The sequence below is a fragment of the Nilaparvata lugens genome, chromosome 12 (genome assembly GCF_014356525.2).
Source record: "Nilaparvata lugens isolate BPH chromosome 12, ASM1435652v1, whole genome shotgun sequence".
NCBI lineage: Eukaryota > Metazoa > Arthropoda > Insecta > Hemiptera > Delphacidae > Nilaparvata > Nilaparvata lugens.
In genome coordinates, this window is record NC_052515.1 from 31,987,722 (window position 1) to 32,003,758 (window position 16,037).

The 16,037-nt window shown below is 33.8% G+C and overlaps 1 protein-coding gene across 1 annotated transcript in view; it reads left to right on the forward strand.

The window, feature by feature from the left end:
• LOC111052579 (vitellogenin receptor) overlaps positions 1-16,037 on the forward strand; it is a 66,081-nt gene that overhangs the window by 17,139 nt on the left and 32,905 nt on the right. Inside the window, exons 7-13 of the mRNA XM_039439358.1 lie at positions 859-973; positions 2,788-2,943; positions 3,927-4,037; positions 6,323-6,448; positions 8,602-8,820; positions 9,742-9,913; positions 12,697-12,898. Coding sequence (XP_039295292.1) covers positions 859-973; positions 2,788-2,943; positions 3,927-4,037; positions 6,323-6,448; positions 8,602-8,820; positions 9,742-9,913; positions 12,697-12,898 — 1,101 coding nt within the window. The remainder of the gene's footprint in view (positions 1-858; positions 974-2,787; positions 2,944-3,926; positions 4,038-6,322; positions 6,449-8,601; positions 8,821-9,741; positions 9,914-12,696; positions 12,899-16,037) is intronic.

Sequence of the window (16,037 nt, forward strand, 5' to 3'; positions counted from 1 at the left end):
ATTTTGACAATTTATTTTATGAAATTGGGATGAAAAGAAGTTTTGGACTGTAGTCTGTTTCGTTGTTCTTAAGTTGATTGTAAATGATAAATAAATAAATACTCTAATAGTTATTTATTATAGTAATAAAAGTAGGCTAGTTAAACCTCTTCACAATAATATATTTGAGTTTTGTTTAATAGCCTCCTAATCAGCCAAGAAATCATGGAAAACCTTAAAATCAAATGTCATGATTTTCCAGTGAATTTCAAATCTAAGGCCCAGTATTACAAAAGCCTGTTAAATTCGAATCATGATTGAATTCCACGAGAACCAATCAGAGAAGTTAGGTTTTTTTGAAAGAAGACTTCTCTGATTGGTTCTCGTGGCATTTGATGGGGATTAGAATTTAACAGACTTTTGTGCAACCGGGTACTAGTAAACTGGAACCAGTTCGAGGAATGAAATGAACTAATGTTGTTGGAATGTAATGAACTTCCATGATCGAGTGAGCTTTAGATTGAAAACCAAAAAAAAAAAAAAACAAAACAATTGTACTGGGAAAATTTGATAATAAGTTATATTTCACATTAATTAATTTATTATTTATTTATTTATACAATATGACAATTTCCACTGAGTCTAACAAGACCCATAGTGGTGCAAAACAAAATAATGGGTGTAGGCCTAGTTGAATCATCCTGTCTTACACTAAACTTATGAAGTACCGCGTATAGAAAATGTACTATAGATAATTATATTTGTTGGAATTATTTATTAGATCAGTTATTGAGTTATCACTATGAATTATTTGAATTATTACTAATACTATATATAATTTGAAGTTCATTAAAAGACAAAATCACTTCTGTTCTCCAGAAACACCACTGTTCAAGAGAAGAATTCCAGTGTCGAGATGGTCATTGTATTGAGGAGGATTTCAAATGCGATGGATCACCTGATTGCAAAGATGGATCTGATGAAGAAAACTGCCGTAATTATTTCATTTATACATACAATCACAGTAGATATATATATAGCTATGACTTAAGTTTCATACTGGTTTTCAAGATTTATGATATAGGTAGCCTACTGTACTGATTTTTTAATCAATCAATCAAAATCAATCAACATTCTTATTCACAATACAAACAATTGAGGGTCCTGTCAAACCCAAAAGTTTTTCGGCGGGTGCCCAGTTACAGAAAAAAACGAGTTACAAAAGATAAATAAACTTAGACAAAATAAATATTACACTTTAAAGATTTATTCTGAATATATTATATATTTTATTGATTTGAAATGAGAATATCCTTAATCAGGTGAAGTTACTAGGATTTATGAGTCCAATGTACACCACAAGGCATTGATTAATTCAATTTTATTATTTTTGATTTTTTTTTTCAAGTAGATTGAATTTGCTTCTCAATTTTTCTACTCACACTCTTAATGACTTGCCTACTTTTTTGTTATCGAACCAGTTTCCTCGAACTTGTTCACTATAGTGAGGTCCACGTTATAATGACAGTATTGAGGTGCGTACAGATTTACGCGCCGCGAACATGAGTAATTCACTTTCAATCAGCTGATGTCAAGCTTTTCATATCTGTATCTTACCGTTTCTGTAAAAATACAGATATAATCAGCTGATCAAAAGTGAATTGCTCATGTTCGCGGCGCGTATATCTGTACGCACCTTTTGATTAACATTAGTGTTGCTATCCTTGTCTATCATTCGACAAAGCAGATAGCGCTATCCTTTTCAACGATACTTGATCTTTTTCAATAATATAGGAAGATTATTAATCAACAAAATATCTAATCACAATTATGAAAATTCATTATTCAATCATAACAAAATATATTCAACTCTGTTGTAGTTCAAACTCTGTGTTACTTGTATTTACTTGATGAATGAAATATAATTGATTATTTAAAACAAGAATATAATAATAATAATATCGAGTGACCTGGCTGGCTCAGGTCTGGTGTCAGAGTTTTCAGGTCGCAACTGATCAATTTCAGGGCCTCTGACATGACCTAACGACTGCTTGCTAGGCAGCCGGGACCGACGACTTAACGTGTCCATCCGAAACACGGGAGTGGCCCGAGATAAATATCTTTATGAAGAAATTCTAAACAAGAATGAACAGTTAATATTACATCAGTTATACAGGTATCAGCATAATATCCTCTATTATTAGAAGTCAGTGGCAAGACAGAGAATCGGCAACGTTGTTATTATTATTATTATTTATTACATTTACAATCACAAATCATAATATTACAATATAATAATAATAATTATTATGATATTATGATTGGGAGAAGACAACAGGCATAGCCCAAAAACTGTCTTCTCCAAAATTTTTACAAATAAAAGTTTCAGAAGAGAATGTTTTCTTATCTTCCTCCACTACCATTATAACGTGGACCTCACTATGAAACCCTTGTAATATTTTTGAATTAAACTCGATTACATGACTAGTTTTGAAGTGTATGTCATTCTCAAGTAGTGTCTTTTGTGAGTTTTAAAACAGTGATTCTGACTAAATTCGAGGCTATCAATCAATCAATTTCATTAGAACAACATTTTTACATTGTTGGGTCCTGCTAAACCCGTGGGTGGCTACTCTTAATCATCAAGGAATTGAAATAAAAAAAATAAGTACCCTTTTTAATTTTTTTACTTGAAACATGTTGTTTCAAAATTAATGTTATTTTCAAGTGAGTGAATAAATAGGCTAAATAAATGTCTGATACTGATAAGTGGGGATCCATATTTTATACTCTTTATTTATTTTCTAGCGGTAGGAGTCTACTCGATGGATGACGAGTGTACACTGGACAATGAGAGATTCCCTTGCCATGATAGAACGCTGTGCATTGACATCTCGGCGCTTTGCAACAATAAGAGAGATTGCTTCGATGGATCGGATGAAGGAGGGTTGTGCCATGAAAAAAGTAACTATATCAATAATTAATCTATGATAATTATATCAGCTCATATCTTGTGATGATAAATATTTTCATCTGTAATCAATCAAATTAAATGCCATAGAACAAACTACTACTTATACAAAATGTTACTTGAAATTGATCATTATATGTAACTGATAATACGTGTGTTATCATCAGACATATTTTATTCATTTATTCACTAAGTAAATTATATCAAAATAATAGAGAGAGGAAAATAAGGTAACCTTGTGCTATTCCTCTCCCAAATTTAGATAATACATATTCCGAAATAGGTCAAGTCTTGTAGCTCTTCAATTGACAAAATTTCTTTATTCAGTATAAGTACATTATATCAACATAATAGGGAGAGGAAAAGTAAGGTAACCTTGTGCTATTCCTCTCCCAAATTTAGACAACATATAGGTAGTCCAAAATAGCTTAAGTCTTGTAGCTCTTCAATTCACAAAATTTTCATTTCTCAAGAATTTCACAAAGTAGATTTTCAAAATTGGATGCTTCAAAACTAAACATAGAAGAAATTTCCACAATCTTATAACTAATTATCAAAATTGATAATTGCATTTTATTAATTCACCTATCAATCAATTCAAGTTATTTGTAAAAACTATTTTCAAATTGAATTTAATCATCAATTGATAGAAACTGCGAGATTGCTACACAGAAAAGTGTTGATTCATTTATGATAGCCAATCACCTCTATTTCTTGAATTCCAATCATGTCTATAGACCTATTCAGTTTTACTATTATTGTAACTGCTTTCTGGCGAAAATTGTGTTGAAATGTTTTGTTTTTTTTTTCATGAAAACTCCAGTCACTATTGATATAAATGTTCTATGAGCGTTTGAAAACATAATGTCACAAAAATTTTATAAATTCGACCTTTTTTCTTTTCAGGTTGAATTACAATTTCCATTGTCCATTAGCAATCATTTTTTTAAATAATATTTTGTAATTTGTTGTTTAGTTGATTGTAATGGCAAGGCCAACTGTAGCATAGAACAGTGCTTCCAATCCCCCTCGGGCCAGATCTGTCTCTGCAACAAAGGATATAAACACGACAATGGAGTCTGTGTTGGTGAGTAAAATATTAACAAATATTAATTTTGTGTTTTTTAGTTTGTTATTGTATATTAAAAGTTTTCAAAAAGGTACTATGGTAATATTTTACAAAGAATTAATCAATTTATCTGTTGATATCATTATAAATCATAAGCCTACTTATATAATTGGGAGAGAGCAACAGACTTAGCCCAAAACTGCTTTTCTCCAAAATGTTATAATCCCAGTACCGTAACATTTTCAACCGATAGATTAAATTTCACTTTCAAGAAACAAATATTTTCTGGAATATTATGCAAATTCATTTCATTTTCATAGATTTTCTCATTAATGAAGGAAGATTTGACACACAGACAGAAATATATTTATTTCCAAAAGAATGCAATTTACAAAATAAAACTCTCATATATTCAAACACAGTTTTAATACAAACAAGAATTTATAAGGAATTGGCTAATAGGCCTACCATGATGTTATACGAAATAAACGTTTGGTGTAGCATCACGTCTGTAGGCCTACTACCAAACTGATTAACTTGATAGATCTTTTGATAAAATGATGATAGCAAACCAATGTTTTCACATTTGCTTTCATTATTATGGAAAAATACTGTAGATTTCAAGTTATTAAAACAAGTTATTGAAGTTATTTCAAATTTCATTTTACCTCAATCTCTTTATGTATTCCTTGTAATTTTGTTCCACCCTTCGTATACGTTAAATACATACAGTTCTTACTTGGAAAATTCGTCTAGTAGCCTATTATAATGATACTAATAATAGCTTTATTGACATTCATGAAATGAACAAAAGCCTCCCAATTGAGGTGATTTTTGGTTGGCAGTTACTGAAAAAACAAAATTTACAATATAGTTACAAATTGTCCATGATTCTTTGCCACCTTCTCCGATCCCTGGCTGTTGTGGCCAGTAGCCTATATTGGTAGAGATTTTTTACTATAGTAAGGTCCACGTTATAATGGCAGTGGATAAATTACAATTACAATAATTGTAACTTTGACAAGTTGTGTGGTCATTATTAGTAATGTATTTAATTGTATGTAATTATTACATACAATTAAAATTACAATTAAATACATTACTTACAATGACCACACAACTTGTCAAAGTGGTCATATAATTTCCAAAACTTAAAATGAATGTCAAGTAAATTTTATGATGGAAATAAAATTATTTATTTATTTATTATAAAGATAGAAGAATAGCGATGCCGATTCTCTACATTGATTAATTATATTCCTATACCGTCAAAAACATAATTGGTATCGTTGTGGACCTGGAAAAGGATAGTACCACCGGCTTTGTCGGAAGATAGACAAAAAAAGCAAAACCAAAGTTGATCAAATACTGTCATTATAACGTGGACCTCACTATAGAGATCAATGATGATGTAACAAGCGAAACTTGTATCACAAATTAATGTAATGATCTCCGGTTTTGACAGAATCAAGTTGTTTCCAATCATCATGGATATATTGAATAATAATAATAATAATGCATTTATTTGATCCATAGATTCATACATGAATATAAAAGATCTTGTCAAACATAAATTTACACAGAAGTTGTCAAGTACAGAGTAAAAATTTAATAAATATGATCGAATAGAAACACAAATATGTTGTAAAAATTCTACACAGTTCACCAGTCAACTTGAAAATGTGACCGATGTGGTCACGAAAACCATGATCGTGTACCGAGTAAAACAGTGTAGAATTTGACAACAGATTTGTGTTTTTATTCAATTATGGAACGGTTCTACAATATTCACAATGACTCAGTCGAATTTTTTGAATAAGTATAGAAAAATACATCAATTACAATCTATTTAGGCAGGCAAAAACTAAAATGTTACCGTATATCACAGTTGGGGTTCGAAGATGATTCTATAGAGTGATAAAATTTATATTTATCACGATAAAAAATTCAAAATTTTTAGTTTAGTCATTAGTTTTGAAGTGGAAATTGGACTTTTTGAAGTGAAAGTGAAGTCTTAACCTTATTCTTTTTTGAAACTTCTATTTGTAAAAATTTGAGAGAAGACAGTTTTGGGCTATGCCTGTTGTCTTCTCCCAATCATATTATATTTATTATAATTATGATTTGTAATTGTCAATGGAATAAATAATAACTTCACTTTCACAACTACACAGAAAGTCACTTTCATTTCTTTATTTTGAAATATTATAGGGTCTATTGTATGTATCATTATTATGTAGGCCTATCATTTGTTGTGTGAGTTTTATGATGTGTTTCAACAACTGTTTGTGTGTGTTTTTTAGACATCGATGAGTGCAAGGAATTCGGAATTTGCGATCAGAAATGCAGTAACCTGGTTGGTGGATTCAGATGCAGTTGTGACCCCGGGTATGCACTGCAAAAGGATGGACATACTTGCAGGGCAGAAGGTAGTATATTACTTCAATAAATTATCAATAATTAATTAATAATCATTTTTATTGATTAATTTTCTGAACAAGTTATTCATTCATTTATGCATTTAATCCATTATTATTTTTTGCTTTTAGAAAAAACGACTAGCAGTCAGATATTTTACAATAAATGAATTAATCAATCACTGGACAACGAGATCTTTCGGCAGTTCCGCCATCTTCTTGGTTGTACTCATAGACAAGTAGAAGGAATCCTTTTTGATTACCTTCTTAGCCACAACAAACCCAATAGACACCAATAGACACCAACAGCACCAACAGACACTAATCCAATAGACACCAACAGACACTAATCCAATAGACACCAACAGCACCAACAGACACTAATCCAATAGACACCAACAGCACCAACAGACACTAATCCAATAGACACCAATAGACACCAACAGACACTAATCCAATAGACACCAACAGCACCAACAGACACTAATCCAATAGACACCAACAGCACCAACACACACTAATCCACTAGACACCAACAGCACACAAAAAATTGCCATCCTATCCTTCTATTTGTCTATGAATACAACCAACAAGATGGCGGAACTGCCGAAATATCTCGTTGTCCAGTGAGTGATTAATTCATTTATTGTAAAATATCTGACTGCTAGTCGTTTTTTCTAAAAGCAAAAAGTGATTCAATAATAAGCAGTTCGTGATGGAAAACAACATTGAAGAACATTATTATTTATGTTAAATGATTGAGAGGAACAAGGAGGATAGCTTGACCGTATTGATAAGGGATGAAAAATCTCTCTCCATTCAATAAGATCATGAATTTATTCGAAGTTTTGTGAATTGCAGGACGCAAAGAGCCACTAAAATGTACTTTTCATTAAATTCACTTAGGACCGGTTTTCGAGCTCGGAATTTAGCCAAGTTCTAGACTTTAAACAGCTGGAGTCAGAAAATTGGCTTTCCAAAACGGGGCGTGGTCGCAGCTTTTATAACAGTAGTCGTAGTTTTTATTTCCTCATTTCTATAATTGGAAACGTTTTTCCTTGACGAAATTAGACATTACTAAATAATTCAAAATAGCTGAAACTTTACAATATCTTCTCTTTATTTTATTATGTGTTCAATTTTCTAGTTTTTCGAGATTTAATTCAAAAGTGACTATGACAATGACTGCGACTACGCCCCGTTTCGGAAAGCCAATTTTCTGTCTCCAGCTGTTTAAAGTCTAGGACTTAGCTAAATCCCGAGCTCGGAAACCGGCCCTTAGATTCCGATTATTACATTATAATTAAAATTATACATTGTGAGTTTCAGGAGACAGAGCCGCTAATCAATTTCTTAATAGTTAAACAATCTCTGAATTTGATCAGATGATGAATCTATCTCAATAAATTATTGTACTTTGTGATTTGCAAGAGGCGAAGAACCAAATTGACCATTCCCAATTTGAAGCCAATTTTTTTTTAATTCTATTACTGTCACGTGATGTATGGTTTTTCATCTATATCAGAAAAATATCCAAGTTGTATAGGGTAGAAGTGGGAGGTTCGCATAATTTTGAAAACCCCTTAAAAAATACCCCTTTTTTGAAAATTCGAAGCTCCGGAACCAAAAATGGTAGAATCCTGCGCGACCACTCAATTTATTTGAAATTTTGTTATCTTCAATTCTGTTGAGAATGATTTTTCTCCAAAAACTCGAAGTGTTTGAGATTAAATGAAAAAATCAAAAAAAGTCCAAATTTTTAGGGGTTTTGGGGGTTTGGGGGTTAAGCCGCCCTCTGACGTGTCAGCAAATTTCAGATTCGAATTCAGCGCCCCAAAATACATATAGAACCGTCGTGAAAAATTCTTTCGGGGCTGTGTCCTGAAAAACGACCATTATTTGACTGGACTAAATTTCAATCAGTTACTTCTGTGATATTATTTATTTGTTTATTTATAAGGTTAGCAAAAAAAAAATACAAGAATCGGAAAAGAAAAAACAGGCTATTGCCTAAAACTTCTTCAATTTCCTAATTCAGTTTTAAATTATTCAAGAGATATCTCCTTATGCTATCACTTTTCTATGACTATACTTCATTAGTTGAACAATTTATGAATTTAATTAGATAACAATTCTAATTCAATACCTATTTTTGACAATCGCAGGAGGCAAGGAACCACTGATCTACTTCTCGCTGGGCAGAGAGATCCGGGTTCGATTCCTGAAGTCAGGCATGTACCACGCGGTGGCTCGCAACCTGAGCCAGGCCATAGGGGTGGAGGTGCAGGGGCACCATGTCTACTGGACTAATATCTACGAGGGGGATGAGATGATTGTCAGAGCTCAGCAGTTGGGGGCAGAGAGGATGCCTATTGTAACTGCAGGTAAATTATTAAACATATCAATTTTAGAAATCTTCATTTTGTATCATTTTAAATTTCTTAGTCTTCCCATTTTTTGAGTCCCTTTCTTCTTCTACTTCTATTAATTCGTCTACTTTTTTCTGCTACTTCTTCTACGTCACCTTCTTCCATTCCTTCTCCCCCTACTCCTCCTCATTCTTCTCCTCCCACTCCTATTCCTCCTCCTTCTTCTCCTTATCATCATTTTTATCATCTATTTCTTCTTCCCTTCTTTCTCCTCCCATTCTCTTCAATCTTGATCCTCTTCCTTCTTGTTTTTTTAAATATTCGACTTTCTTCTACTTGATCCTCTTTTCCTTCTTCTCCTACTTCTGCTTCCTCCCATCCTCCTTCCATCACTTCAATTCTTTCTCTTGTTTTTTCTTCTTCTTCACCTCTTTCTCCTCATTTTTTCAGTTTTTCTTCCCCGTCTGCTCTTCATCCTCCTTCTCCTGCTCCTCCTTTTACTAACATCACTTTTATTTTTATTTTTGTTCCTCTTCTGCTTCTTCTACTTCTTCTCCTTCCTCTTCTTCTCCAAGCTCTTGTTTCTCTTTTTTCCTTTTCCTTATTCTTGTTCTTCTTCTTTTCTTTTTCTCTTTGTTTTTATTTTCTTCTATCTTTTATTCTTCTCCTACTCCTTCCTCCTGCTTCTCCTTCTTCCATCAATTTTATTCATCTTTTTCCTCTTTTTCTTCTTCCTCTTCTTCTTCTTCTTCTTCTTCTTCTTCTTCTTCTTCTTCTTCTTCTTCTTCTTCTTCTTCTTCTTCTTCTTCTTCTTCCACTCTTCCTCCTTTCTGATGAACTAAGATCTTGATCAAGTGAATGTCTGTCTCCCTTTGTACCAATAATTTACATCAGTTTAAATTTGGATGAAACACTGTTTGTTGGTCTGTATTGCAGGTCTGAGGGAGCCGGAAGATTTGGCCGTTGACTGGGTGACGGGCAACATCTACTTCACCGATTCTGGCATGAAGATGATTGGAGTCTGCTGCGCTGACGCATCACACTGCGCCGTTCTGCACAATAGCGACATCAACAATCCAAGAGGCATTGCCCTGCTGCCATACGAGGGGTGAGTCTGTCAATCAATCACTACTGTTTACCATTTGAGGGGGTTAGTCAATCAATCAATCAAACAATTTGAAACTAGAGTGGGTCACATTATAAAAACAGCATGAACAGAGTGCCCCGTTGCACAAAAGCCTGTTAAATTCATGATTTAATGCCCCAAGAACCAATCAGAGAAGGCTTTTTTGAAAATAAGATTTCTCTTATTGATTTGTTGATTGGAATCTTCCAGTTGACAAAATTGTGTTAGCTTTGAATCCTGATTAAATGCCACGAGAGCCAATCAGAGAGCCTTCTTATCAGAAAAACCTTCTGTGATTGGTTCTTGTCACATTTAGCCATGATTTGAATTTAACAGGTCTCTGTACAACCCAGCCATAGGGTACGCTCTGAACCCTACGTCAGGTCGATAATCAGCTTTCAATGTATATCGCGATTGCGATAGCTTATATGAAGCTGCGTACAGACTTATGCGCCACAAACAAGAGCATTTCACTTCTCATGAGCTGATGCAATTCTAAGGCCAAGCCAAACAAAGCGTTTTTGAATTGGCGGCAGACGAGTCGGCAGGGCGGGAAGCTCTCCGATTGGCTGATTGTGTTGACGTTCAGGAATCAGATGATAATCAGCCAATCAGAAAGCTCGTCCCCCGTCAATACAAAAACGCCTTGAAAAACTTTTCATATGGCCCTCGCAACTTGTCATGTCGCCCTTGCCAATCGATTTCCACATACATCAGTTAACGTGTCCGGTACAGTGTAAATATAATTTCCATAAGCTCTAACGCGCCTATTCATAGTCGCTTGGCCAAGCTGTGTGTGAATACTCCTATTAGAACTAATAGAAATAATATTCACAATATACCAGACATTGAGATTCAGAGCCTACTGACATTAGAGAATCCAGTAGGGATCATGTTTTCAAATTTATTTTATTTCTCACAACATATTTCCACTATTAGGCCAGAACACATCAAGCTTTTTTCAAGCGACAACTCAATCAGCCAATCGGAGATCTTCCTGCCCTACAGACTCTAAAAACACCAACTCAAAAACGCTTTATTTTGTCTGGCTGTGAATTTGATTTTCATGCATGTAAATACTGGTAGCCCTTACCAAGAAAGTGAATAGATTATAATTAAACTAGCCGTCATGCTCGCTTCGCTCGCCATATCCGTCTAGCCAAGGGGCTCCGCCCCCTGGACCCCCGACTGGATCGTCCAAGAATGAGATCAGCAGGCTCGCTCCGCTCGCCTGCATTTTTCATTTGAGCATTTTTATCATATGTTAGGACGATCCAGTCGGGGGTCCAGACTAAACGTCTGGCTAAACGGATATGGCGAGCGAAGCGAGCCTGACGGCTAGTAATATAATATTCCCAGGATTGAAGTAGCAGTGCCCAATCAATTTTTCCGCGATAAATGCATTTAAATCTTCAACTTGGTGCCAACCTAACAAAGTCAACTCAACTTAATGCCAACCTGACAAAATTATTAATTTAGTTGCCAGTTAACAACTGTTTCAAAGAGGTACTCTATCTAGATTATAGTTCTATAGTAACATATGATATGGAAATTTCAATTATGATTAAGAGATTGGGAGAAGAAGAATATACATGCTAAAATACGAACTTTAAACCCTTAAAAACAACCCTTAGAGTTGAAATATTGCCAAAAGATTCCTTAGTGCGCCTCTAAAGGGCCAACTGAACATACCTACCAAATTTGAACGTTTTTGGTCCGGTAGAGTTATGCGAGTGAGTGAGTGAGTGAGTGAGTGAGTGACTGAGTGAGTGCCATTTCGCTTTTATATATATAGATAGAAGATGCCTTATCATTTGCACGTTATAGCATCGTCAAGGACCGCCCGTTTGTACAGTAAAAGCTTAAACTGAATTTAATTAATCAGCTGGTGGCTTGAACTCAAAATGAACTACAATACAGCGAACGAGACTTCATATGGATTTAATCCAATTTAGAATTAAATTTATTTAGTTTAATCTTCCGGTAGTCGCGCCCTACTCAATCACACGAGCAGTCGCGTGTTGTATTTTGTACAACATCCAATTTTCCAAGTTTTATGTACTCTGTTTACTGTCAAAACATATTAACTGATTATATAATTACTTTTCCCATCTTCTTGGATTATTTATTGCCTATGAACATTTGGATGATTACCATTTCATAGCCCAATAAGGTACACCAAGCAAAGCCATCAATTCTGTGTTATTAGTTCGTTTACAGTCCCCGTATACAGTCTTTCCCTATCTTATTCACTGTGGCGACTAAATGGCACCTAAAGACTGAACCATTGCTTGGTTGATACTGCAACTCAGTGGAGTGATGGGGGGAAAGTTTTGGAATGCATTGATAGGTGACTCATTCACTGACACCACCCCAATAGTTTTGTGCAGCAAATAACTGACACTGTTGTACTTTTTACAACAGCGCGACTGCCGGAAGGTTAAGCTAAAACCGTGCAAACTTTACTGAAAGTGATGTGGGCGAAGTTGAAACTATAAGAGCCTCTCTTCCACTTGAACCAGTATTGAATAATATGGAAATCCTGATATTTTTTAATAGAGTTTTAATCTAATTCTAATTTTCATCCATTTATTTACTTTGTAGTAATTTATTATGTACTGGTCAGACTGAGGTAACAGGTCGTGGGCAAAGTTTAGGACATAAGAGCTCCTCTTCCACATAACCAAGTATTTAACAGTGGGAATTTAGCTATGTCTTTAATTGAATTTAAATTTGATTCTAATTATAATTAATTTGTTTTATAGATACATGTACTGGTCAGACTGGGGTAACAGGTCGGTGATAGCTCGCTCAGGAATGGACGGCTCCGATGTATTTGAGTTTGTCAGCGAAAATCTTGGCTGGCCGAATGGAATCACCATAGACCACGGCAATCAACGCCTCTACTGGGTCGATGCCAAAATGACCACTATTGAATCAATCAGGCTGGATGGCACTGATCGTAGGGTGAGTGTAAAGTAAAGTGAAGTAGTTGAGTAGAGTAGAGTAGAGTGAAGTGGAGTAAAGTGAAGTAGAGTAAAGTGAAGTGATAAAGTAGCCTAAAATAAGTGAAGCACAATACAGGATCTTTCTAAATGATGGACCCATTTTCAAAAATTGGTATTCAATAAAGTGAAAATTCGAAATGAACAACCTTTATACCAATAGAAAGAGAAAGTTTCTAAGTTTTTTTCAATACCTTACAAGTGTTGAATGTGGCCTCCGGCTGCTGCAAGGCAAACATCTACGCGGTAGCCAAACTCGTCCCACACGCGAGAAAGCGTATCTGGTATTATTGAGTTTGTTTGTTCGTTGTTTGTTTTTTGTTATAGTATTAATGACGTTTATCGACTTGTTATATTTTTATTGACGTTTCCTATTGCATTGTTATTGCTTTATTTGAATAAAAGTATTCTTATTCTTATTCTTATTCTTATTCTCATTCTTATTCTGATTCTTATTCTTATTCTTATTCTTATTCTTATTCTTATTCTTATTCTGATTCTTATTCTTATTCTTATTCTTATTCTATTCTTATTCTTATTCTTATTCTTATTCTATTCTTATTCTTATTCTTATTCTTATTCTCATTCTTATTCTTATTCTTATTCTTATTCTTATTCTTATTATTATTCTTATTCTTATTCTTATTCTTATTCTTATTCTTATTCTTATTCTTATTCTTATTCTTTTCTTATTCTTATTCTTATTCTTATTCTTATTCTTTTCTTATTCTTATTCTTATTCTTATTCTTATTCTTATTCTTATTCTTATTCTTATTCTTATTCTTATTCTTATTCTTATTCTTATTCTTATTCTTATTCTTATTCTTATTCTTATTCTTATTCTTATTCTTATTCTTATTCTTATTCTTATTCTTATTCTTATTCTTATTCTTATTCTTATTCTTATTCTTATTCTTATTCTTATTCTTATTCTTATTCTTATTCTTATTGAGTGCACGGCAGCAGTGATACGGTTCCGCAGATCGTTCAGCAGCCGGCGACCATATTGAACACTTGTATTAAAAAAACCGTTGAAACTTTCCCTTTCCATTGTTATAAAGGTTGTCCATTTCGAATTTTTACTTTAATAAATACCAATTTTTGAAAATCGGTCCATCATTTAAAAAGACCCTCGCTTTCTCGTGTGTGGGACAAGTTTGGCTAGGCTATATCTGTTGTGTAGATATAACGGTATCAGCTATCCTCTATAGGGGGCAGTGGCTAGGTAGAGAATCGGCAATGCTGTTCCTCTATCTTTCTCCATTGCCATTATAACTTAGACCCCGGTATAGCATCAATAGATCACTCTTGTCAAACTAGAGTACTTTGAGACATATCAGTAAAACAACTTCAGTTCAATCTAATATTGTACATTTGTTGAACCAAAAATTAAACAATGTATCGATGATACAGATAGAAAAAATTATTCTCTACAAATTATGTCTCTTGCAATTTTTTGATACAACGAAAGATAAGGCTGAAATCTTGTAAAATCCAAGTGCGTGTGTCTCTATTCTAGTAGCAGACCTAATCTAGTTACATTTTTTGACGCTAGATTCCGCGAGCGTGCAGTTTGCTCAGTTGGTAGTACCAAATTCTGCCACCAGGCAGTGCGCGCTCCACCAAAATCTCATTTCTGGTTCTCAAACGCTTGACCAGAGTTTCTCATACACTGGTTGGATTCCCAATCGGAAAAATTGTAGGCGCCTAGGTTTTTTGTCAATAACTTGTGAACGATGCGTCCAACAATAATTTTTATGGAGACAATTTTCGTTTGAAATGAATTTCCTAATAATATCGTCATATTTCCAAATTGATTTTTCCATTAATAGCGGAATTATTGGGCTGTAAAGTAACATTTTGTCAAATGTATTCCTGAAATTTCTCTTTAATAGTTCCAATACAAATAGAAGAAGAAGGAAAAGGGGGAGAAGTTGAAGAAGAAGAAGAAGTAGTAGTAGTAGTAGTAGTAGTAGAAGAAGTAGTAGTAGATGAGGAAGAAGAAGAAGAAGTAATAGTAGTAGTAGTAGTAGTAGTAGTAGAAGAAGTAGTAGTAGATGAGGAAGAAGAAGAGGAAGAAGAAGAAGAAGAAGAAGAAGAAGAAGAAGAAGAAGAAGAAGTAGTAGTAGTAGTAGTAGTAGTAGAAGTAGTAGTAGTAGTAGTAGTAGTAGTAGTAGAAGAAGTAGTAGTAGATGAGGAAGAAGAAGAGGAAGAAGAATCTTCTTATAGAAGAAGAAGTAGTAGTTATAGATTAACCACTACGAGAAGTAATACAAAAAGTGGTAGGAGTATTATAGTGGGGTCCACGTTATAATGACAATGGAGAAGACAGGAGAACAACGTTGCCGATTTCTCTGCCTTGCCATTGCCATCTATAGAGAATATAGCTGATACCAGTATATCTGATGTAATATCAACTGTTCACTGTTATTAAAAATAATCAAAAATTCATATTCAAAATTTCAAGTTGATCAGTTGAGTAGTTGAGACGTTGATGATGCGTCATTCGTGAATTTCCTTTCCCTAGACAATATTCTTTCCTCTATTCTATTATAGAAGACTAGCAGGAACCCGTGCTTCGCAAGGATCTATTTTCAAAATTGATAATCTGAAAACTTGACGTAATGAAATTTTGAAGAATTGAAAATTGGCCTATAACCATCCTTGGTTAATTAAGAATCTAGCCTATATGCAAAATTTCAAGTTGATTAGTCCAGTAGTTCAGACGTGATAATGCGTCAAACATAATTTTCCTATCCCGTACATGTATTAAGCCAACTCTTTATTTTATTATAAATATGGTTAACGACTGCAAGAGAACAATATTATTGAGGTTGAGTGGAATCAGGTAGAAAGCAATAACAGAACAGATGTTCTTTTTTGAATTTCTATCATATTATTTTGTTATTTCCAATGATTACAACATATGTTAGAATATCACATGTCAATAAATAAATTATTTCATTTCCATATAGCACTCACCTTACCATTTTCATAACCTTACTTAATATGATCCTTTTTCATCCTTTGAAACCCTTAGAGGCAATATATCTCAAAATCCGTTCTTAGTGCGCGTCTAGCATGTTTGAAGAATATTTGT